General features: G+C 39.9%; 1 protein-coding gene across 1 annotated transcript; it reads right to left on the minus strand.

Moving 5' to 3' along the window:
• Window positions 1–7,181: 7,181 nt before the first annotated feature.
• Window positions 7,182–25,877, minus strand: LOC139224783 (guanine nucleotide-binding protein subunit alpha-13). The gene is made up of 5 exons (XM_070856099.1): window positions 25,595–25,877; window positions 21,314–21,543; window positions 13,303–13,353; window positions 10,453–10,653; window positions 7,182–8,535 (listed from the first exon to the last, which is right to left on the minus strand). The coding sequence occupies exons 1-5, from the start codon at window positions 25,875–25,877 to the stop codon at window positions 8,164–8,166; spliced, it is 1,137 nt and encodes a 378-aa protein (XP_070712200.1). The 3' UTR covers window positions 7,182–8,163.
• Window positions 25,878–26,562: the final 685 nt, after the last annotated feature.

The following is a 26,562-nucleotide window of genomic DNA, read 5'->3' on the forward strand; positions in this document are numbered from 1 at the left end:
CTTGGAGTCTCAGCTATGGAAGAGATCTTGCAGAGGGCAGGACTTAATCGTTATGTGAGGACTGCTGTGAACGATCCAGAGTTGTTTGCTGCAAGCAGAGGCCGAGTGTGGAGAGCATTGAAAGATACATTTCCGACAAATGTACACCCTGATAATATTCTTATTGAGTCACTGGGGTCACAGGAGAACCCGAGGGCCTATGTGTCAAGAGCTCATCAGGTGTGGAGGAATATTAAAGGACGAGATCCAGATGCAAACCAAATGGAGCAGTCAATTTTGCGAGCGAAGTTGCAACAAGGGTTGCCTCTGCCTGTGAGGAGTAAGCTTGCTGAAGTGGTTGGTCTTGGGAGTATGACGAAAGGCGTCTACACAGATCATATAGCACACCAAGTTGAGCTATGTAGGAAAAAGGAAGATGATCAGAAAAAACAGGACCAGGAAACTCTTAGGAAGCTTAATCAAATGCAACTGGAAGACAACAAAAAGAAGGAGCAGTCTCAACCAGAGTAAAGATTATGACAACCGCAGCAGGGATAGCTTCAGTAGTGGAAGTTCAGGGAAGTAAGTTTGTTTTTGAGAAAGTGGAAGGAAGGAATAAGAAAGTGGAAGAAAGGAATAAGTAAGTAAGACAGAAGTATGTATGTTGGCAGAAGGAAAGAGGGTAATAGTATATATAGTTGCATATGTTGTGAAAAAATTGAGCATTTCAGAAAACAGAGGGTTCTTCTATGTAGTATTATGCTCAGATAATGAAATTGTTGCATGCAATGATGGAACTGAAAGAAACACCTATAGTTAAGTCATAAAAAGGACATGTCAAAGGTCACACAGGGAAATAAAGTGGCTGATGGAGCTGCAAAAGCAGTTACAGGAGCAGATGGACTGGATGAGGTGCTATTCAAGATTCTACTGGTCTGTGGTGAAAGCATGAAGGCTGATGGTAGCATCAACAGATCTGCTAAGTTTGATGATCCAGGAAGCAAATGAGCTAGCTCATGTTGCAAGGGGGGTAGTTAGGAGAGGATTATAAAAGAGTATGGATTTTGGACACTGTAGTTGCTTGAGCAGATAGATGAGGTCATAAGTAGGTATCATCAGAGATTATATTGCTTAGGTTATGCTGTAATAAGTGCATACGGAAGGGAATGTTTAAGCAATCTGTGAGTGACATCAGGTGTTTCACATACAATTATTTACAGGTATGACTGTGTTACCTTACTTGTCTTTTTCGAGACTCTTGTTAAGTCTCGAAGGAGGGAAATATGTAGTGTCTGATATGTGTCTGTAGTGAGTATAAATATGAATGTAGTGTTTGGTATGTGCCTTTAGGGCATATGATGTTGGTAGTGGTCAGTGTTTCTCTGTTTTGGATCTGTGATCGATTATCTGGAGACAGAGAGACTGGGAATCGCTTGACCTGGGCAGTGGAGATCTGACCTTTGCTCCCCCTCACTAGATACTGGGGGATGGTGTCCTTCTAATATATCCTTGTACCCCTAAAACAAAGAATAGAACTGTTATATGGATGAAAACCAGATGTTGGGATGGATGGTCAAACGGGGTATAAAGAAGTGACCAGAGAGGTGGCTCGAGGAAGACGAGGACAGAGAGACAGCAGATTCGGCTGGGGGTTACGCTGTCTGTTCCTACAATTGGCTGAACGTCTTCCCAGGCTTCCATGGTGCCTGTTAGACAACTGACCTTTTTGCAATAAACCTATTTTATTCACTAAGTCGTTGTCAGCGGAAGTTTCCTTTCATCAACTGCATATCATCATCATCAGAGAAGATACGACATAAGGATACCATATTTTTACCTGCAGTGCACTGTTCTTCCAAAGAGCAGCATTACTCCATTAGAGTACTGCACACAGCAACAGCATTAAAGTAACTCTATACAGGCTAATGCTACAGGGAAACAATGTGTTAACACAGTACACTCCTGGCTTACAGCAGCATTGTTTACATGCACAGTGTCTGTCTTATTTCAGCCCCAACTGAGTTATATTAACAGTTTGGAAAATAAACAGTATGGTTTCTGTCCATTTGAACGTTGAGCGGCTGTGGCTCAGCTGTAGAGTGGGTCGTCCCTCAATCAGTAGGTCAGGGGTTCGATTCCCAGCTCCTATGGGTCAACATGTCGTGCTTGCGCAAGACATTGAACCCCGACTTGCTCTTGAAGCATAGCTTCAGTGTGTGAATGAGTAAGAATATTCTCCTCCAAATTAGATTTCCTCCTGTATGAATGAGGATGTCATGTAAACGCGCTTTGAGTAGTTGAAAAGACTAGAAAGGCGCTCTACAAATACAGACCATTTACCATTACTCCAATTCACTGGTAATGCAAACAAGAACAACAATCCAATTTATTATCTGCATTACCAAAAACATTTGACTTTTCATTCATTTCATCTAGTTAGGCATCCTTCTTCTCCCTCTCTTTAACTGACTAACTTAAGTTGAGTCACAGATGCACATGTGAAACGCAGAGAATGATAAGAAACTGGAAAAGATGTATCCTGGTTTCTACAACTGGTGTGACAGGTAGAGTAGGTCGCCCATCAATCAGAAGGTCGCTGGTTCGATCCCTGGCTCCTCTGAGTTAGCATGTCAAAGTGTCCTTGGGCCAACTTGCTCCATCAGTGTGTGCACGTGTGAAACGTGTCTCCTCCAACATAGATTCTTAGATTCCTCCTGTATGAATGAGGATGTAAGAGTCGAAAGGACTAGAGAGGCACTATTCAAATACAGACCGTTGGTACACAAACTGGGATATCCAGGTTTCTCAAAACCACAATGGGGTTTATCACAGTGCATCTTCTGGTTACAGAATAGATAACATCATCATTTGATGATGTGGTATATCATTCTAATAAATATTTTCAACTGCTTTGATAACTTAAAAGTTTCAGTAAATTTTCAACCAAAAACATTTGCTGTTTTTCACTGTTTTATATCGTTGCAAACTGAATATCTTTGCATGTTGGAGTATTGGTTGGCAAGACATTTATACATTAGAATGAGTGACAGTAGTCAATAAGTTTGTATGAAACTTCTATGGCCTTGTGAGCAGAGGTTGAATGACAGCAGACACTGACAAACATATTTTAAAAAAACTGTTTGATTTATTTAGGAGAGCAGAAGGGTAAAACAGTATAAGTTAGACTGTACATTGAAAGCTTGTCCTTCTTTAAAAAACCTAAAAATGGGAAGAGAAATGTTTTATCTGAATTATTTCATATCAGGACATCAAACTGCTTGTATGGCATAATTTCCAAAAACCTAATACATGGTAAATAAAAACAAAAAAAACGTTTAACATGATTGGACAGTACAGGCAGAGCTTGGAAAAAGAGGCACTAAACATCAGTATATTTGGCAGATTATTTGCAGATTTTTTTTTCCTGACTTGATTTTAGTCAAATTTCTAAGACACTTGTATTAAGAGAATAATAAGTCATCTGACCATGATTATTAACACAACATAACACCATGTGGCTGTAGAGCAGTGCTGTTGCATAGTGGGGACTATGTAAGGTGACACTGGTTTCCTTCATATAGTTTGTTTTAACACCAATGTCAGATTCACAGAACATACACAAGATGCAGTGTAAAAAACCAGTATCACAGAAGGCAAAGTTAAAGGCATGCACATCTGGTTCACCACGGCTAAACCAAATGGAGCTTTAGGAGGAAAACAAAACAAGGCCTATTGGCTAAAACCAGTTCCTCCCGGACTTTAGTTTGGTGTCTCGGTATGTTTCTAACAAAGTGCTAGTCAGGTCATAACAACATCTAAAACCCCATTTCAGACAGCAGAATTAAAGAAGCTGCATCTGACACAATTTGTAATTTCCCATAAAAAAAAGAGACAACAAAATGCTAAACTGGCGATAAATTGGCAAGAGACGGAAAAGGGAAAGTGATGCAGTGTAGAGAAGACTACTGAGACAGGCTTTTCACAGTTTTTTCAGTGTGTAATTTCAGAACACCTTTGCTTTTAGATGTAGCAGGATTTAAGTCACAGCCGTAATGTCAGATTGCAGAAAAAAAAAAAGATCTACACTCAAAACTCACTATTAGCTTTCAAACGCACCTCTGGGTCTTCATCAGTAATTGGATCTCAATCAGGTGTTACTTTGGTCCCATGATAACAAGTGGTTTCTGTCAAAAAGTGGTCTTTGGCATCGGACCTGAACAGCATCCTGAGATAGCATAATTCACTGAAGAAGATTGTGAGATGTGTTAGAAATCTCCAATATGCTGGTAAGCACATTTTTGAGCCTAGATTTTGTTAAATATACTGTTTCAGAGGTTTAAATTTACCTTCTGCATTGATGGATGTTCTTTTTTCTGGAGTACTTACACAAATTTTATATTTCTGATTTGGTATGTAAATTCAAAGAGATTTTTTCTTGTTTACACTTGACTTGTATATGAACATTGTATGTTATTGGTCATAGTTGCTTTTCTATATACATATACACACTTTTTTTTTTTTTTTACTTGTATGTCTCATACTAATATACTAATGCTTACCTACTTTTGTCCAGCTTTGCTGTAGCTTTTAGCTATATGTCCATTTCTATTTTTGATGTAAAAATGTTTTTGGAACTGTGCATAAGTATATGGACTGCAACTTAAAATCAAGTCCAATTCCTCCCTTCTTGCCATGAAAGTGGATTCTTTCGAATTCTGATAAATCTCAGAACTGATTTATTTCTTGTTCCACACATATCCCATACTATTTTCCGAATCAGATGAGGCAAAACAGAAGGCCTGTCAAACTGTGGAGCCTTGGTCTAAAAAGATGGTGTAACGTGACATCACAAAGACCCCATTTAAGAGCTGAGGAAATCAAACATCATGTGGGACATTACTGCTTATGCTCCTGTGCGCATTGAATGTTATCAGAAATAGTCTGTGCTATAATAATCAAAACCAAGTTTGTTCAGTGTTGACAAAGGCCATCTCAGGGTACAGGCACATTCTGCTATGACTTCATGATTGGTGTGTGTGTGTTCATGTGTGTATAACCGTCTGAATCTAGACAACAACCTTTGCTGGGCTTTAGGATTAGGCTGTGCGTCTTTGTGTCACTCACTCACTGGCACTGCACAGTTTGAGGAATTCACCAAGCTCTTTAGAGATGGTCCTGTTTGTCAACTTCCTCCTTTAAAGGACATACACACACCAAAATCAGCCATGTGACTGCTCCATGCTAACACACATCGAATTAAGTGAACAGGGACCTTGTTGGTCCGGGGGACAGGGAGTAATACACTGATACAACTATCAGGGACACAGAAGATCTGATTTTTGTTGTTGTTGTTCAAAACCAAATCTAAATGTTGGACAAATATCAAAGTATCACTGATTCATCCTGAGAATTCGAGATGGAGGAGGAGGAACATACATTGCATGGGAAGGAATCAGAGATAATCAACCCAAAGCAGAGGCAACTAATCATGCGACACTTTCAATTGAAAGTGGTAGTTGTACAGTGGTCAGAGACCTGAGCTGTACTAAAAACAGCTTTAATGCCTTTATTTGGAGCACAACAGCAGCTGACTTGCTGATGATAAATTTTACACAAACTTTACACATGTTCCTTGATGCCTACAGGATTAGCTGTAGCAAAAAGTCATGAGCCCATATACTAATCAAATTGTCTTCCATTAATTTTCACATAATATGAAATGACAAAATTACTTGAATTGTGTCACTCTTTAGGTGACAGTGAATACTTTTCATATCAGTTTGCAGGTAGTGGACTGTGTCATGAATTGTGATGGATTACACAACTCATCTCTTGGTGGAAACCAGTGAGTACTTGAAACATTTGGAAGAACACACCTTAGTAGTTTAGCGTTCTAATTTCAAAAGTGATGGAGAGCCACAGACATTTTTCAACTTTTTTCACTTTTGTCCCCTTTGAGGCTTTGTAGAACAGTTTAGTGTGAACCTGTTATGCTGCCTGTGCTGTGCTGTGCTGATTAAAACTGAGACAGAAGACCAAAAACATGTAGAGAAGGAGTATGATAGAGGGAGGTTGGAACAACGATCTGTCAGTGGGGTCAGTGGATGCATGGTACCTGAGACTGTTCAAGCTAAAAGAGGGTGTTATTCAGCGTTTTTAGTGATTAGCTGCCATCAACAATTCCAATCACAGCTATAAATACTTCTATTTTTAGCTGTGATGGGAATTGTTAAAAGTGACTTCATATAGCTAAACTTGAGTTTCTGCATAGGCGTCAGCATGAGCCAGTGGACCCACATATCTCCTGGGGCACATGGAGGACTTTGATGTATGTTGGTCTAAACACATCTGGAGGAAGCTAAGTCTCGTAAAACTCCTCAAGACAGGCCACCAGACGCCTGCTTTTGTTTTAAATAAACACCATCCAAAAAATGTAAAATAACGATAACACTCATGGTCATACATACAAATGTGTAACATCAGCTGTTAGAAACAACAGTGAGATTTGTGTGAAAAATACATACTGATACAGTGGACATTGGAAAAGGAGTTAAGAGGAGAATGTGAACTGTACACAACTTGTACATGTAACAGTGAGAGCGGCCAGCAAACACCAGCTGCTTAGTTTCATTAGTGACATACAGGCTGGTTTTATCCTTTTTGTTTTTAACTTAGGCTGCATGGAAAGGAAAGACTGACAGCATTAAAAAAAAGTACCTTTTAGAAAGAATGATCCGAGACAACAAAAGCCACCTCATCACTTCTGGTACAATACACAAGTATTAACTTTACTGGTGAAGAGATGAAACCTAAAGGTTTGGTGTGATATTTCAAAGGGCGATAGTATTAACTTGGCCATTTTCAACCTGAACTATCTCAATCATCCATCACTGTTTTACAAAGGGCTTCTGTGTTAGCCCCTCAGGGTTTTTGATTCCAAGTTGCATCAGTTGCTTTGATCCCTATTTGCATATTGAGATCCAATCATGATGCGGACAGAAATGAGGTAACATGGATTATTAAAACCAGGTATAAAACCAGATGCCATTATTCACATAACACATCTAGATATAAATCAAAGGTTAATACCAGGCAGAAATTGGGTTATGAGGTCTGTTTATACAGACCCTAATGGTAAAATATAGTCCTGGTTGAAGATGGGCCGAGTTCTATTTTTCAAGCTTAAGTAGCGTCTTTGCTGATACAAAAAGATAAAGGAAACATGAAATCTATCAACTCAGTTGTTGAAAGGCAAAGGCATGAACGTTCTGGTAGGCTTGAAATTAAAAAGGAAGTGGTTCACAATGTGCCCTGAGAAACAGCAAAATACAATGTGTCACTCATAACCCTGCACTAGTGACCCTTATAGCAAGGAGTTTACTTTACAAGTGGTCTATATCTTTGTGTCTGTGCTCTACTACCAGTCATTTAATTATCTGTAACAGCAGTCACAAATCCACAAGTGTAAACCCTTCTGAAATATAAGTTAAAGAAAAATGCATAGGTACATACAGTATATTCATATATTATAAAAAGAAACAAAATCATTAGGAAAACTAGAATTAAGTGGAACAGGAATTCCTATCTGTGTGTGTGTGTGTGTGTGTGTTAGCCACCAGAGACGAAACAAAAGAAGTTCTGAAAGGAAGGCAACACCTGGCAGCAGACGCTGGTGCAATGGCAACAACTTAAAACAAACCCCTCCGCCACTTACTTCCTAGTAACAGTGGTAAGAGCAGCATAGTAAAAAGGGCAGTGTATGGATGCAAATTAAAGCAACACATAAAGAGGAAATATTGTAGAAGATGTTGGGGAGGTCCACTGCAGAATGTGGACTGGTGCAGACAGGAGGGGTTAGAGGTCATAAACAGTGGTTTCAAGGATCAGAAGATGGTTGGGCTCTGAGCCAAAGGCGGCTGTTATACGTCACAGAGAAAAAGCTCAGTAAGGCAGAGAGCAAGCATGGGGGGAATGGTGGTAGTAGTGGTGGCTTTAATACACAGTCAAATTTCAAAAGTGAGAAGTGGGTCAAAGTCAAGGAAGGAGGAAGGATGGGTGGTGGAACACTGCCCCCTCCCCTTACGGGGTGGGTAAGGGGGGTAAAGAAAAAGGCACCTTAACACCCACTTTCTGTCTGCCTTTACACATCCTACATCCTTCTCCTCCTCTTCATGGTCAGTGCCCTCACTGCAGCATTAGCTGCTTGAGGTTATCATGCAGGATGGTGTCCTTGACGTCGCGGAACACCAACCGGATGTTCTCAGTGTTGATGGCTGTGGTGAAGTGGTGGTACAGTGGCTTCTGCTGCTGCTCACGGCGCTTTTTCCGAAAGCATTCCACCAGGAAGCGCTGGACGTCCACTAGGCTTGTGGGGTCGCCCAAGAACTCAGGGAAGTAGTCATTGATGGATACCTGCTTCACTTTCTCCTCCAGCAGGTCTGTCTTGTTCAAGAACAGGATGATGGAGACGTTGCTGAAAACCCGGTTGTTGACTATTGTCTCAAAGATGTTGAGGGACTCACTCAGTCGGTTGGTCTGCCGGTCCTCCATCAGTACCTGTAGGTTTTAGAATGCAAATATGTGTGCTGTCTTATAGCTGTTAACCACTTCAGCAACATTTCCAAGAACATTTATAAGATTCAGGATCTTGACACTTCTGGCAATCGGCTACATTAAAAACAAGCTCAACCTAGTCTATTGCAAGCTACATTTTGGCCATCGATGTGAAAAACTGACATCCATGGGAAAGTTTGATCTATACCGCTTCAGGGTCAGAGTACCAATCAGTCAACCATTCACAACTATTGGCAAATTAGCGTCACCAATTGACCACCTGCAAATCTTTGTGGGAGGAAAATGGAGTACCTGGAACCCACGCCAGCACAGGGAAAACATGCAAACTCAACACAGAAAGGTCTCGGGCAGCCAACAGGTTCGAGCGTGGAACCTTCTTGGTGAAACAGTACAGGTTTAGGTCAGGTTACGGATAGGTGTAGATTGCCTGGCAGAGATCTGCACTCTATTGAGTGCATTTTTCTGGTTGAAAAATGGAAAGGAATAAAATACACATAGTAGAGAAAAACTCAAATGTGGTGATACACTGGCCAATGCTGGCTACAGCAGGAACCTGGATTCTCAGTTGGTGAATAAACTTCTATTTCATGTTTTCATAAGTGCGGAAGAAAATCATTAACACTTTTTTTTTGTTTGTTTTTTTTATTGTTGTCTCTTGCTGCTTACTTCAATCAAATGCAAATCAGCACATAAAATCCAGTTGTTGGTCTTATTGTTGCCCTTTTGATGATGAGCCACCAAAACGTTTGTAAAATGATTTGTAAAATTCAGTCGAAACACAAGGAAGTTTCTACCAACATAGCATCGCAAGATTCTCAAAAGTTGTGGTAAGCACCATAAAGATTGTTACAAGATAGGTTCATAATTTTTAAATTCTGTCTGAAAGCAATATATGCCCACATGAACAGTGAAACAGATTTTGCTTCCTGTAATCATTTCTCATGTTAATCCTGGCCAATAAAAATCCATTCCTAATTCAATTCACCTTTATTGATCCCCCAAGGATAATACACTTTGTATGTGTGCAATAAGGCCAATGGATAGTGAAAAGACCAGATGAACTGGTAAACAAAAGATCCATAGGGCCTATCTGCCATCAATACAGTGTCAAGTGAAACAAAATTATTTGTAAGGAGAAGGGGGTTTGTGTGTGAGATCACACATTGACATCTAACAACTCTGATATTCTGTGATTTTGTCTGGTGAAAACTCAATTCTGATTGGGAGCAGGATGCTCTTGAGAAACATTAAATGAGTATGATGCAAACAAAGCCTCCCTTTACAATTTAGTGCAACACATTAACAAGCTAACTTATTTCCAGCAGTGAGTGACATCCTTCAGGTCTTCATCCTCTGAGCACCACAGGGTGGAGACTCACATACAAGCTGCACAAAGTACACTTTGGATCACACCATGGGAGTGAGCCTGAGATCTTGGGCCTGTCAGTGATTTTCAAATCCCCTCGGCTCTTCTCAGATATGATTTTGTGTGTCATTACCGCTAGTAACCACACACTGTGGCAGTAACTACCTTGCGAATTACTGTGTCGGGTGTGTGTGTTGGAGGAAGGAGACAAAGTGAAAATGGAATGAAACTGAAATGATTTGGCGTGCTGGATTATTTATACATTATCATACATGTATTTATGACATGATATGAATATTCCATTTTTTAGATAACACGGTTATCGTCAACACTATTGGGATACTTTCTACTTCTTCTACTGTGTGATATTTCATCCAAGAGTTGAGATGATGTTGAATTGCTCTAGATCTGCGCTAGAACTTAATAATGTGATTCCTTTACAAGTTTGCAAAGTCAATTCTGCAACATTCAGGAGTTCTATGCAAAGTGTTTGTCTGGCCTTATAAATACTATTTGGCTCCCAGCTGACTCACCTGGTCATATTCAGAGGAGGAGACGAGAAAAAGGATGGAAGTGACTGAGTCAAAGCATTCGAACCAGCGCCGTCTCTCGGAGCGCTGACCACCCACGTCCACCATCTTGAAGGGCACATTCTTGATTTCAAAATCATACTCGTGGATGCCCTTAGTAGGCTTTCTGGCCAGAAGGATGTCCTGTTGGCTAGGGAGGTAATCCTACAAGCAGATTTCAAGATTTATCATTATTTTTTACAGGTTTTTACAGATCTTTGCAGTTTTCATCCAAGATCTACATCAAAACTTGTACAGTTACACTCAATTATTCAACCCTCATTGCAAATGAGGTGTACTGGCAACAAAATAGGTCAACACAAGTACTATTGCAGGTGGTTTCTCCAATTTCAACACAAAATGTCACTTTTAATGAATACTGCAGTCTCAAAATTATTCAACCCCTTCTCGACAAGCATTTTTACTATATAGTAGAGCACCTTTTTGCTGTTATGACCTGCTGCAAACATGGTGCATAGCCAGACACCAGGTTCTGACAGCGTTCCTAAGGAATCTTAACCCATTTGTCATGGGCAATAGCCTCCAGCTCGCTAATATTCTTGAGTTTGTTTGCTGCAACCACCTTCTTCAAATCCCACCAGAGATTTTCTATGGGATTCAAGTCAGGCAAGTCCGGATACTAGAGTGACTGAGACCCTATGAGTCGAAGTGTCCAGGACACTGAACCCCAACTTGCTCCTGAAGCATAGCTTCAGTGTGTGAATATGTGTGCAAGACATCCTCCAACTTAGATTTCTCCCGTATGAATTATGTGTGAATGGGTTTTGTTTTGTTTCATCGCTCCACAGAATAGAATCCCAAATCGTCTGTGGCTTATTTTTATTTCAAGCATACTGGAGCTGGCTTGTCTTGAGCTTTTGGGTCAATAGTGGTCTACGCCTTGGAGTTCAGGCATGGAGGCCTTCAGCATTTAGTATGCGCCTTACTGTAGAAAATGAAATGAAGTCTTGCTGCAGGTCTTTTGCAGTCACTTGAGGGTTTTTGGTCACCTGCCTCCACAGAAATCTGGTGGCAGCTGTTGATAGCGTTCTCTTTTTGCCACATCCAAGTAGTGTAGCCAATGTTCCTTTAGCTTTGAACTATGCTTCCAATAGTATCTGCAGAGACATTCAGTCTAAGCTGAATTTGGAGAAACCACCTGTAATATTAGTTTTGTTGAGCCATTTAAATTGTTGAGTTGTTTATTGAACACAGCTGAAAGTTTCTAAAATTTTGCCAATACACACAGAAACACACACTCTTTGTTTTCCAGATAATAACAGTGCAAACTTCTCTGCTTTGGGAACATCTCTGTTTAAAACTCACAATTCCTGAAATACCACAGTACACGTGTGTGTGTGTGTGTGTGTGTGTGTGTGTGTGTGTGTGTGTGTGTGTGTGTGTCTGTCTGTGTGTGTGTGTCACTGTGTTCTGGCTACAACAGATCCAAATTCACAACATTCCAGAGGTGATGACTCACTGCTTACACGGACCATGCTGCCATCTGTGTGTGCATTCACAAACACATTCACAAATCACAGAAATTTTCCCAAAGATCCCTTTTTTTCCCAAAGACACTTCCCTATAGCTATAGAAATACGAATAATGTTTCCTGAGTTACTTCCACTAGGTATACTTAAAACAACATACATTTTCAACAGTCTCATTTATTATGTTAGTTTAGTTAGTTATCTGGGTTGTTTGTTAGTAGCCAAACAGCTAATAGTCTGGGTAGAGATGGTGTGAAATTACATTTTCGAGAGAAAGTAACAATGAACCAGGTTTTTGGCAAGAAAATTCAAACTAATAAAGGAAGATGCCTTATTTGCATTAATATTTCAATTTGTTATGTTATGCTGTGAAAATATTAATAATATGTTCTGATCATGATAATTTAGTGCTTGCTAATTTCCAGTGTAAGAGGGTATGGGTAAGCAAGTGCTGATTCTCCCATTAATACAGGCCAATCTCCTTTCTGCAGATTGTGCAGTATGCTTTCCTATTTGTAGCTTGTCTCCCAAGCCATTGGTCAGCCAGTTGTCAGTAAAACTATAGCCTGGCCTGTTGCTAAAGCAAAAGCAAAATCCAATTGTTTTGAAGTAGCTAATAAGCAGGTACAATAGTTAGGTAGCTACCTACAACATGCATGCATGAACAACATGAAAAAAGCATTCTGAGTAATTGGTTGCCTTCATGATGCTTCGTGATTTACACCAGTTTTCTTCACATAAAAAAAAGACATGAAAATCAGCCATCACAATTCCAAACGAAGGTGAAATAAGATCATTATTCTAGTTATAACTTTTACATGATTTTTATAGTTATACATAAGTTTTTTGCTCAATCTGGAGAGATTTCGTTGATAATAATTTAGTTATAAACTGCAGCATTTGAGTGACTTAATGTTCTCCTTATAATGGCAAATAAACTAGATTTTACTCATTTTCATGTACGATTAATCAAAGTCATTTAAAGAGGGCACTGCCCCAGACAGTTCTAGTTGTATATTTCCATATAGTTTAAAGCTGCTTGATAACTGCTCCTTCTGTTTGGAATAATTTTTCTCCTTTCTTAGAAAAGGCAGGGATTGGCCAATAGGAGCCTGGGTGGGGGATGATGCAGAGTGAACAGGGCCATTTTTGATTAGCTAGTACACACTGGCATGAACCAGCCTGGAGACATGATCAGGGATTGGAAGACAACACTTTCACTTCTCTTTTCAACAAATTAGTTGAGTGCTATCACAACCATCTGCCATCTCGCCTGCTGTGGAACTATGATTAGTGGAGTCTTTGCAGTGTGGGTGGGACTTACCGAGTGTCCAAGCTTTTCCAAATTGTCCAGGAAATACTTGACTGACTCTCCCTGAAATGAAGTGAGAGAGAGAGAGGGGATAATGACTTTTCCCTCCGAATTCTGAGTTTAAATTCCTCTAATGTCATATCTCACATGTCTCCAACTCATTTTCATCAAATCAATGTGGAATGACATTACATCAGCATCACGTGATACCACCTTCTCTCCACCAGAGCGGGGAAAAAAAACTCACTATGATTGTTCAAAATTTGCACAGCTGTGATCAGTATACACTGTACATGCAACAGGGCACCACAGTGCAAGTATTTATCTCGCGTTTGCTCCCAAAAATAGATATGTGCAAACTGGTAAAATAATTGATGAGTACAGTGTGTAAGTAAAGATTACAACCTACCGTAACATCGTTTTTTAACTCCACTGCTAATCACTCAAAAGCTATGGAGTCCCACAATCCACAAGCCACAATATCACATTAAAACATGCAGTCAATAACATGATTGCATGTATTAATACTGCAGCTTCCACTTCCACTGCTCTGTTTTCAGTGACTTTAGTCTGACTTGTTGCAGCTAACTAACTTTACACAGTCCAGACGAACACACTGTAGTAAAGTTACATAAACATAATGACAGTAACATTACTTATATTACCGGAACCTGAGCTTATCTAAACAACCTTACTACTGCTAATAGCATGAACTTTTCTGTGGCTGCAGTAACGTGCCGGTAGCGTTTCTTCTCTCACACACTGGAGAGACTCACTTTCACATCAAACCCGTCTAACTCCATCTCACACACACACACACACACACACAGACACAGACACACACAGACACACACACAGTCAGGTTGTGGGTGTGCTGACCAGAGGTGGAGGAAGTATTCGGGTCCATTAGTTAAACAAAAGTCCTAATACCCCTCATTGAAAAAAACTCCACTACAAGTTATGTATTTTGACCATACAATGGTAAAACTATGTAAGATCTTCTAGTGCGCATGTGCGGAAGTATATGCAGCATGTTACGATTGCTCCTGCTCGTTTTCTTATTTTTTCTTACTTTTAACTATCTTTTTAATTATTTGTTTTACTTTTTTGCTTGTAATGTGTTTTTAAGACGGTCCTTCTCCAATACATGCTGGTGGAGAGAGCTCTTGTCATCTTTTTGCTGTGAAAGTACTATTTTAACTCTGCCGGGTGGCTGTTGGTAGCCGTTGGTAGCTGTTTTGGCTACAGGAGTGATCAGCTGATCGCTCTGAAACCTGCTGGCATCTTGACCACTAGATCTTCACAAATTCCAGAAGAATTGTGGAGGAAAACACATCGAGATTGCAGAGGAGAGAAGAACCAGCGGAGGAGAGAAACCAGAGGGAGTCAACGGAGGCGTATGGTGGAAAAGAAATATAAACCCTGTCTCCCCATCGTTACTATGGGCAACGTGAGATCGCTGGTAAACAAGATGGAGGAGCTAACAGCGTTAGCCAGGAGTCAGATGGAGTACTGGGAGTGTAGTCTGGTGTGCTTTATGGAGACATGGCTGCATCAGGACATTCCCGACGACAATGTTTCCATTGGTGGCTTCCAAACTGTTCGGGCCGACAGGGATTGCACCAGGAGCGGTAAGCGGAAAGGAGGGGGGCTTGCCGTTCTGGTGAACAACAGGTGGTGCAGTCCTGCTCATATTACTATCAAGGAGCGCATCTGCAGCCCGGACATTGAACTGTTTGCTGTTGGTCTTCGTCCACGTTGCCTGCCACGGGAGTTTTCACATGTTGTCATGGTGACTGTTTACATTCCTCCCTCTGCCAACCCGACTTCGGCGTGTGACGTCATCCACTCCGCCATAACCCGGGTACAGACTCTACACCAGAGTGCACTCACTGCTATCTCTGTCTTCAACCATGTCACCGTGGCAAAGGCACTGCCCAACTTCATCCAGTACGTGAACTGTTCCACGAGAGAGGAGAGGACCCTGGACTCTGGACTCACCTGATTATTATTATTGTTATTATTATTATTATTATTATTATATAATACAGCTCCTCACTCAGAGTGTACATGTTATATATTATTGTTGGTAGTAGTGGTATTATTTGTATCATTATTATTTTTATTATTATATAGTACAGCTCCTCACTCAGAGTGAACATGTTGTTACATGTTATTGTTGGTAGTAGTGGTATTATTTGTATCATTATTATTTTATTATTATATAATACAGCTCACTCTGAGTGTACATGTTGTTATATATTATTGTTAGTAATAGTGGTATTATTTGTATTATTATTATTATATAATGCAGCTCCTCACTCTGAGTGTACATGTTGTTATATGTTATTGTTGGTGGTAGTAGTATTATTAGTATTATATAATACATCTCACTCTGAGTGTACATGTTGTTATATATTATTAGTAGTAGTAGTGGTATTATTTGTATCATTATTATTATTATTATCATTATTATTACTTTCGTGTTTGAAGTTTATTCTTATTCTTTTGGAGCTGTGTGTAACAAAAAGCAATTTCCCCCTAGGGATTATTAAAGTAATTCTGATTCTGATTCTGTATTATATTAAAATGTACTTACAGTCCTCACAGTGCAGTAAAATGGTCCGTGTCAGTGTTTTCCTATGATGATGTTTCTGGATTAATACTACTGCAGCATTATTTGTTCGATTTTACTAGTGTAGATGCTGAGTAAACTTCATAACATAACATTAGTGTTTATAAAATCAAAACAAAAATCTAGCAATATAACTGTAATAAACTATTTTAATTGTCATTAATTGTTGCTAGCCATGATGCTTCACTTTGTTAAATGCTGTTGATTTATGCCAAAAACATTATTAAAGTCTGCCAACTGCAATCTAAACCTATATACAATCCCATTTGTTTACGCTAAAAGTGTTAGCTACTTAAAAACTGCATCTATGGTGTGTTTAAGAAATGTCACTGATGAGCAGACATCGTCTGCCAGATTGGTGTATTAAAGAGACTGTTCTTTCTTTTTCTGTACTCTCCTGTACTGACCTATTTGTGTTAAGCTACACTACTCACAAAAAGTTAGGGATATTCGACTTTCAGGTGAAATTTATGGAACATGGAAAAAGTTAATGCGACAGTGATATTATATCATGAAAGTAGGGCATTTAAGTAGAAGCATGCAATGGTAATTTCTTCATTTTAAACAATTTATTGACAGAAAAGCTAACAACAGTGGTGGGTATACCACAACAAAAAATTTTCAGTGTCTCAATAAATTGGGATGTGGCCAAAGGACGTCCACTCCTCTCCTTTCTGTGACTCTTCCAGTCTCTCTGTATCACTGTTACAACCTCCTGATGACACACTGTGACCCTCTAAGCTCAGTGAAAACTTCCATCTGAGGACTTCCTGTTTGAAGCCTTGCAATGGCGAGGTGCTGTTGATCAATTATTAGGTGTCGTCTTGGTCTCATGATGTCAGAATGTGAAGAGCATGATGAGGAGGACTGTTAAAATACCAATTCTAACTGAACCAGGAAATGTATTGGTCGATTCATGGATCAAACCTGTCGTGAATTTTGCTGTTAAGCTTCTTGTTAGAGAACAGCAACTTGTGCAAAAAGTACGGAAACACTGAACAGTTGGACATGTGCATTCAAAGGTTTAGAGAAGGTCATATTAAGTTCACCTGGAAAGGTTAGAATGCATTTTAGGTTCATCCTGAAATTTCACCCGAAAGCCGAATATCCCTAACTTTTTGTGAGTAGTGTAATTGCTGCAGCTTAGCTGCTGGCTAAGATGTAATTTGCAAGTGAATTCCACTGTGAGCACTGGTATTTTTACAGTTTAGAAGAAATTAAGCATATTTTAAAGATGCATCAGTGACTAAAAATATGTGCGTGTGTTGTTTGCAACTTCTGTTAAGCATCTTAACTGCAATTGAGTTTTTACTAAAAGTATTTGCTCTCTGAACTAATCATTTTTGTTGGTTATGAATGAAACTGACCTTTAACTAGCCCTGCCTAATAGTGAGTAATAATAGCGAAACTTGTTATCCAGAGATGTTGGAAGGAGATATATGTGTGCTAGTTTCATGAAGACTTGCACTGTCTTCCGTCTCAATCGCCAGGTGATGTGGTGGTTCACTTTAGTGTTAGGCTTTAGCCTCTATCTTTTTAACCTGTTTTCACTACTGGGTCAGTTTGGGGTCAGTGACGTAACACTAATGTTTGCGTCTATATGGTTTAATTAAGGGTTAAAAATTGAAAATAAACTTACTTACCAAACTACTAAATTACTTGCATATATTAAATTTTTTTTGAGCACCTAACTAAAATGTCTGGTTGTAATCAACTTTGAGAGAATATTTCAGGGTATTTTCAGGGTGGTGTAATCAAAAAACATAAAGGTGAAATCAAAACACACTGAGCTTTTTTGTTATAAGCCTACATTAGAAATACTACATGAGAGTACATGAAAGAAATGGAACACCATTTTTCTGGACATTATAATCAATTTGAGGAATCATGCCAGTCAAATCAACTTCTTTAAGTGTCACAGTGGTATAACCTCCATTCAAGGAGTTTTTCTGTTAATATTGCGCAAGACAACGGGCCATGTGATAGGAAAATGATTGCACATTTCCTGTCACATGGTGGGAAGGGGTGTTAGCAAAACAGTTAATTGTGATAGTGAAATCAGAGTGAACGTTGTTCAAGACAAGTGTGTGCATTGGACCACTGAGTTGATTTCATAAGTCAAAATCTACAGTCATGTCCTTTGTTTCTATTTCATTATGGAATATGGTCATTCTCTTTGCTCCAGCCTTTCATTAATTCTTCTGATCCAATCCTTGAGCTGTGTTTGTATGACACACAAAGCTATTTTTTTCCATGGGCAAATTACACACAATGTCAATGCAAAGGAGAAAGGCGGGATCTGAGCTGAGCTAACACAGCACAGTGCTCCTCCCGGGGAGATCACGCCTTCCGCTGCAGAGCTTGGTCCGGGTGGATGGAAGATGTTGTGGGCAGTACCGTAAGTACTGCACTGGCAGCACATTTACTCAAGTACTGTACTTAAGTACAAATTAGAGGTACTTGTACATCACTTAAGTATTTCTATTTTCTATTTTAATCACTTTTCACAAAAAGGCAGCAGTTTTGATTTAATGACAATAATTACCTTTGCAAGACAAATGTTAAGTACACTGCAAACTTTCTATAATGGCACTCAGAGATAACCTGCCTGTAAGCTGTGTAGCTGTATGGCCTGGGGACACAATATCAACAGTGACACCTGATAATCTCATTACTAACCTAATCAAAGAGCGTGATTTAAGTAGTGATGATGTAAATATGGTCAACTTGAAATAGAGAAACAGAAATGTATTCAAATTTATTTTTAATATAAACTGTCAGAGAATTGAGACAATGTCTCCAGTTTATTCATCTATATAGTTAGCTGTTCTGTTCAAAACATCTTCCACCTTGACTCTCAACACTGGCGCACCTCAGGGCTGCACTCTTAACCCTGTCCTGTACTCACCTAACCACATAGTCATGCGTGAACAGGGAGGAATAATAGGGATGGCGGTCATCAGCCTGATCATTGCCAACGGTGAAACGGTTCACCTTGAATGATAATATCATTAACAATAATAAATTGTTAATTGCATCACTTTTCTGTACTTGGACCCAGAGCAGGAGAGCTACTCCGACTGCTACTCACAGGAGAGCGAGTGTTGCCATCTTCACCACCCTGGGAGCGCTTAAAAAACGCAGATATTTTTGTCTGCTTTTCAGGTTGACACGACATATTTTCCGACGCGCGCTCTCTGTCCGCTGGTGGGAGTGTGCTTACCTGTGTGTGCACACGTATTTGTGTGTGTGCGCGCATCTGGGCGGAACTCCGCCGTGGGTGACACAGAGAGCAGAGGAGAATTGTAAACGTGCGACCATGCAAAGACAGAAATGAGATCGTGTAAATAAGATAAATAACATAAGGCTATTTAGTTTGTTTAATAAAATAACAGGTCTATACCTGTTCTATAGGAAAGGTAACCTTAAATGACTTCTGTTGTGATCTAGTGCTATATATAAAAAAAAAAAATTAACTTGACCTTCAAGAGGGGGTGGGGGGGTGCCGTTGGAGGGGCAGGGCGTCCCCCTTATATAATGGTAGGGGAAACACTGATTGACTGAATCTGAACTGGGCTGAATGACTCTGTGGCACAAAGAGAGAAATAAGTTGCCACAAACAAAATAGCAACAGAACATAAGTAACAGAATCATCTAGCAGACAAATAGTTTTAAACATCAGTATCAGTCCGGATTTTCACAATTTAAGCATTTCTATTTATTTCACTACCTGTTGACAAGCCGTTTTCCACATCCTTTATTCATTTAATCATTACTGTACACCTGCTACTTAAGTATTATATTCTTACCACCACCAGTATTAAATTTTTCATAAATTGTATTTTATTCTTGAATATTAACTTATATATATATATACACACACACACACACACACACACACACACACACACACACACACACACACTACTTAGTTATGTCTCAGAGAGATTCAAGATTTTCAAATTAATATAGGTATTTTGAACTATTCTGGCATTTTATGGCAAAATTAATCAAATGATCAAGAAAATAATCAGCAGATTGATGGATAACAAAAACAAAAACGAATCTGTAGTACTACATGTTTTACCTGACACAGTCCGCAAAGTGTGGGTAGCCTTTGTAGTGTGATGCAGCTCTGCTCTTTTTCTATAAGGGTTTACATTATGAGACCACTTCCACACTACCAGTCGCTCAAATATTTGGAACCAAGTCCTCCAGAGGAGGTGACAGTATCTTTACTTTTGTCATGCTTGCTGCTGATGTTGTACAGTCATCACGAAAATAAATTGCAATATCAGTAATATCTTGATAGTATCTTGAAAGACCAACGAACAGTGATCTAACTGCTCCATGAATGTCAGCTGCTCCAAAAATATGCTTAGCGAGCATCACTGTGAGCAAGACTCTTATAGCTTGTAGAGAGCAGTGAGCAAGAGATGGCAGAAGGAGAGGTGTGGAAAGACAGAGAGCAGAGAGAGTGGCAGCCCTATAAAGCCATTTATTAGCTTGTCTGTCTCAGCAGCTGCAGCTCTACTCCATCCACTGTGAAGAAGAGCTTTTCTTCGTTATTGTTAATGCTTACCTGCACACTCAAAGCTAGGGATGTGCAATTCAAGCAAAAATACTATTCGATAGTCACAGTGATCACACACACACACACACACACACACACACACACCATTAATGTTTTTTATCATTGGCCAATTTTTCGCTTTTATTGCTAAAACACGCATTACTTGTGGCAGAATTACACATTGGCTTGGGATTACAGCAGACGGTGATATGATCGCAGCCCAAGACATCTTCCATCCATCCAGACCAAGTGCCACAGCGGCAGGGGCGATCGCCCCGGAAGGAGAGGAGAGAGAGTCAGGATAAGAGCAAAGCTAACCCAGCTAATACTTCAGGCTGCTTCTAGTAAATGTCTGGTTGCGAATATTGGCTGGATGAAATGGGCTGCTTAAGACTATTTGTGCAAACATCTACAGAGGCCTGGCTTCATCTCAGCACCCCGGATCAATCTACTGTTCTCAATGGTTATACCACAAGGCGCCAGTAAAAACGCAGGAACACAAAACGAGTCTTTTTTTATAAAATAAAATAATAGTAAAATATTCAAAAATCATGACCCATCCCTTCTCAAAGCCCCCTCAATCAATGAACATTCACTTGCAAAAAGAAGTAAAAAGCAAGCATCACAACACCAAAGCACACCAAAGTGCCACTGAAGCAATTGACAATGCCACATAGACCCACATTTGCGCTTAATCCTTTGACCTCATATAAAGCATCAAAGATTGCAATGAAATGCAATTACAGCATTTTGTCTGGAGCGACTCATCAACCAAGTTGCTTGCAGCACCGACATGGGGTAACGCCATTACTCACCAACTGGAACTCTCGACGGCGGTCATAGGCACACTGAATGCCCTCGTCGGCCCACAACGCTCGAATGGATGGTAGGTAGTGCTGGAAGACTTTGTGCTCCACCATGCCGTGACCGTGGGCCATTGCAGACCGGGTGTCAAATGCCATCACAGTGTCTCCATGCCGCTGGTTGGACGGATTGCCCCATGGGATGTGTAGCTTCTCTCTAGCATCCACCAACACTCGAATACCTAAAATGGAAGAGAAACGCATCAGAATCACATTCTAGTGGCTGATGCATCATAGATGTTGAGCCATGCACAAAGGCCATACACCATGCATGCTTCCAAACTAAATATAAGATAAAGCAGCTTATTACAAGATTACTGCAGGGTTTGGTTTGTCAAACTTGTCTGGTTCATGAACCAATATTTACAACTACAGCAATTAGTCTGTCACATGAATAGCTCAGTTGTCGTATGACAGCTCATGTTACATGAAAGAATTAAAAACTGCTTACATAAAAATGATACACCAAGAGCATACCAACATAAAGTAAATTAATGAACAAATATGTGTACATGAAAAATGCATTAATTAACCGGAACCGGAGTAGCTGAACATAGATCTCACAGTCAGTCATAACAGTAAAAGTGAAAATGAATAAAAACATGCCCAATGCAAAAAAAAAACACCAAGCGACTACTAACCTAGATACATTTGAAAAGGCAGTTTCATTGTGAAACAGCCATGTTTCCGCTGGTAACATTTTCCCATGATAAATAAATCAATTAATAAATCACTGTCCCTTATTGAAGGGGCAGCACGGTGGTTAGCACTGTTGCTGTTGGCAGTGTTGCCTCACAGCAAGAAGGTTCCGGGTTCGAGTCCAGGTTTGAACCTGGGGTCTTTCTGTTTGGAGTTTGCATGTTCTCCCCGTGCTTGTGTGGGTTTTCTCAGAGTACTCCGGCTTCCTCCCACAATCCAAAGACATGCAGGTTAGGTTAATTCTAAATTGTCTGTAGGCGTGAGTGGTTGTCTGTCACTGTGTGTTGGCCCTGCGACCACTCCAGGGTGTACCCCACCTCTTGCCCGAGGTCAGTTGGGATTGGCTCCAGCTCCCAAGCGACCATGACAGATAAGCTGTATAGATGATCCCTTACTGAATCAATACTGGATGTGATTTCATGCTCACTCCACTTTAATGCATACACGTTTTCACATGCTTGGAATGACATGAGAACTAATTGCACGAGACACAATGGAGAAATATTAAATCAGGTCATGTATCAATATTTTTTTAATTTAATTTAATATAGCTTCATATAAGTCAAAAGTCTGGAACATTTCGGATTCCACTACATTGATGGAACAAAAACCATTGACAAAAAAAGTAGTACACACACACACCACTGCCGTTGCCAGACGCAGCAGGCGTAGCTCTTTCAAACGTTGCTACATTGTTGTTTTTATTGCCAATATTTTCACCTTTATTACTGAAACACATTGCTTGTGACAAAATTTCACATTTGAATCAAGCATTTGGATTTAAGAAGATAGTGAGTCGATTGCTGCTCACAACATTGTCCGTCTACCTAGACCAAGTGCCACAGAAGGAGGCACAGCACAGAGAGAACCAGGATCAGAGCTCAGCTGACCCAGCTGCTTCTAGAAAGTGTCCAGTCGTGGGAAGATCAAGAGAGAGAGAGAAGAAAAAAGGAGATGGAGAAAAGCAACAGAGGAGGGACACCTGCATAAACCTGTGTTCATTCTCAGCCTGCTTTCTGTGATCACGTATACTATGCATTATTGCAGTTGAATACACAATATAGTTGTTCTCACTTAAATGTTACTAATATCATACAGCAGAACAAGTATGAAATTTGCTCGCAGCCCACAAATTCTATGTTGATCAGCAGTCATTACCAAGCTGCTGCGCTGTAGATTGAATCATTTTTTCACAATCACAACAAGGCAACCGCTGTACACATTTAAAATGAGTTGACATCTAAAATGAGTGACCACACAGAAAGACAGACAGAACAAAAGGTTGTCAGATTTTAAGTGCAAACCACAAAGCATCTTTTACTACTAATCTAAATTGGCTGCCAATGTGCATTTATGCATGCAAAACACAATAAGTGTATGCAAAACAACTCTAACTGTATTATAAATGTGGCTGCTGAAGAAAAGAGGCTCTGCTTCTGAAACATTCCCAGTGGACACTGAATTCACAACACAGCTATGACTGCGCCGGAGTGCAACCAGAATGTGATGATATTTGAAGGAAATAGTTGGCTACACAGAGGTAGCAAATCTATCTATACATGCCCTTGGACAACAATCAGGTAAATGGCAACTGCTAAATTAGCCTGGATTACAGTGGATGAGAAACATGGTCATTCCAAACTGAGAGACAATGGGGGAATGGAGGGATCTGCAAAAATAAAAAGTAAGAAATGCGAAAATGCAACATGAAAACATGTCTCACATCTGCTGCTGGACCCAAGGAAAGCTAAACCAAAACAGATTCATTACAAACATGAGGTCAAACTGGGTCCGGCTTTAAAGAGGAACTATGCTTTCAGTTATTTTCTTTTTTGCTGTACACATAATTAATAAGATTCTTGTTGGCATATTATGTTATTACAGGTAATTTTTCCCAACAACACACATATCATGGGTAAAAACACTTCTGAAAATTAGTGTGCATCTGTCTGCTTGGATTTGAAAATTCATACAATTTTATTCCTCCTCCCTAACTGTTATGTAATAGGCAAGGCTACAAGGTCTGTTTTGAATATTGAATTCTCTCAAGGGGCCATAAATGAACTTCTAATAATTGTCAAAATTCTACCAGACTCTCTGTCAAGACATGAAGAGGCTGACTGTAGCTTCTGCAGAATTGTCTTCATAGCTGGATATAACAGAATTACGCAATGTGTGCGTTCTTCATCGCCTGATTTCAAGACAGCGGGATCTTTGACTCACACATAAAATGGAACTATTTCTTCAATTTTCATCCAGCAAAAGCCCTGCATCTTATTTCTGACCAGCCGCAGCAAAGTTTAAACCACCTGCTCCCGCAAGATTTGCATTTGGTCCCTCTCCCAATGCAGCCCTCTACTATAGTCGCATCAGTGCTTTTTTTCTACTGCTTAAAATGGAGAGGAGTTAAGTAAAACTTGATAATTGATTTTCACAGTAAAGCAAGATTCAAAATCACCACGTTTCCCCAGCAGAGCAAATTCATATGTGCAACAGTACAACCAATGTAAGACACTGCTTTAAATAATCCAATTCACCATGCAGGTTTCACTTAAAAGCAACAGCTCAAGTATCTGTATGTGGTTTCCCTCCACAATGACCTGGATTGATCCCAAAAGTCAACTGTCGTATAAAGCAACATGAGTGTTGTTGAGGGTACATCTCAAAATGCACAATTTCATTGAACAACTAATGAAGTCTGTTAGTATATAACACAAAATATTGCTAAATGCTGATGAAGACAGTTGTAGCACGGCTACAGTGAAATGATTCTGGAACTTTTACATGACAGCTGTACCAGAAAAGTTAGAAACATAATGGTCCCAAACTTAATACAAACTCAACATTGGTGGTCTGTTTGGAAACATCAGACATCATTCAAAAAACAGTAACACTTTATATTCCTGCACTGTACAGCTAGCAACCTGCAAAAGGATACACATCTTGAAAAAGGTGGCTTGCAAGATGCATGACCTATCCCGAACATTTCCTTCAAGACAGATTAAGGATGCTGTTATTTGTCAATGTGTCATGTTAAGGACTGTCTATTCTTTTGATGATAAGTATATTTACAGTACACAGCCACGTTTTCCAAATGATTTTGGTGTCATGTTCTCTTCATACAAGCAAGAGTAGCATTCTCTCTGCTAACAGCAGCCATTAGGAAAAGAGTATGACAATGTTAAACCATTGTGTCCGTTATGTGCGACGTAATATTAAGACGGGATAAATAAAATGATCTCTAACTAGCTCTGGATGGACATAAACAATGATCCCACAGCACGCGCCACGGCCCCCCTCAGTCCCACTTTGCAGACAATCACAAATAGCATGGGCGTTTCTTGGTCGCTTAAGCAGCTAACCACACTAGCTTTGTCGAACACAGAAAAGTGCCCCTCCAATCGGTTCAGCTGCAGCTAGCATGGCTACCAACTCCCCACTCAGCGCTCGTTACACCCAAATGTAGGTGCCCAATACTGGGGTCAAAACAGGCCCGCTTCAACATATAGGATACAGTGCTGGGTGTAGTCTTACCTTTTATAACATTACTAAAAATTGTGCCTCTGAATTCTTCTTTGGCCTTCTGATCGAAGTCCTGCCCATGGATAATGCGCATCTGCTTGAGGAAAGTGGACTTGCCGCTCTCGCCCGCTCCAAGTAACAAGATCTTTACTAGCCTTTTTACATAAGTCTTATCTCGATTAATACATTTATCTATCTCTTTAGATTTCCGCAATTGTTCTGCCTCGCCACTTGTGAGGAGACAGTTTGGGAAACACACAGATAAGACGGAGCGGGACGGCAGGAAATCCGCCATCTTTGAAACAACTTCATAGATACGGGCAGCGAGGAGTGCTGAGCTCACCCTGTCCGCTGATGCATTCAAATGTCGTAGGAATCCACTACTTCCAGCTCAACTTTTGCTACTGTACTTTAACCAACAACATCCAGTACGTGAATAATGAGCTGAATCGAAGCTTTCAGATTCAAAGGTTTTCCAAAAACAATGTTACAATTTCTACGCAGAAAGACTTACATGAAGGGATTACTGTCAAATGCTGCGTAGGAATTTTGTCTTTTAGCAAACAATACTGATTTCATCAGTAAATAAAATTCTGGAAGACATTCCGCATATAAACAAAGGTACTAACTACAGTCCTGCTCTGCAGACCTACATCTTGCTGAAATTTTTGCGTGTGGTTTATTAATCAACATATGAAGAATCTATCGTGAAATCACACGTGTTTAGTAGATCAAACGTGTACAGAAAACGTTAGTTGAATGATGTTCAACTGAGCCACCTTCTGTCTGGCTTAAGTATGGTTGGAACGCATACTTCATGGCTACAATTAGAAATTACAGTTTTTTTCTGGACCCATGAACGCCGCACAGCACAGTGGTGGGCGATTCACACTCGCGATACAGTACGTAAGCGCTGATTCAATGATGTAGTAACCATAGACAGTATAAAAGATCTTTTATGTACAGTTCTTATATGTTCG

Source organism: Pempheris klunzingeri, unplaced genomic scaffold (assembly GCF_042242105.1).
Source record: "Pempheris klunzingeri isolate RE-2024b unplaced genomic scaffold, fPemKlu1.hap1 Scaffold_54, whole genome shotgun sequence".
NCBI lineage: Eukaryota > Metazoa > Chordata > Actinopteri > Acropomatiformes > Pempheridae > Pempheris > Pempheris klunzingeri.

What these genes read in the sequence shown, in the direction of transcription:
- LOC139224783 (XM_070856099.1), bottom strand. Translation starts at nt 25,877, where the DNA reads ATGGCGGATTTCCTGCCGTCCCGCTCCGTCTTATCTGTGTGTTTCCCA. An exon ending in GCCGTCGAGAGTTCCAGTTG is followed by an intron (nt 13,354 to 21,313) that starts GTGAGTAATGGC and finishes ACTTCATTTCAG; the next exon opens with GGAGAGTCAGTCAAGTATTT. An exon ending in TGGAAAAGCTTGGACACTCG is followed by an intron (nt 10,654 to 13,302) that starts GTAAGTCCCACC and finishes ATCTGCTTGTAG; the next exon opens with GATTACCTCCCTAGCCAACA.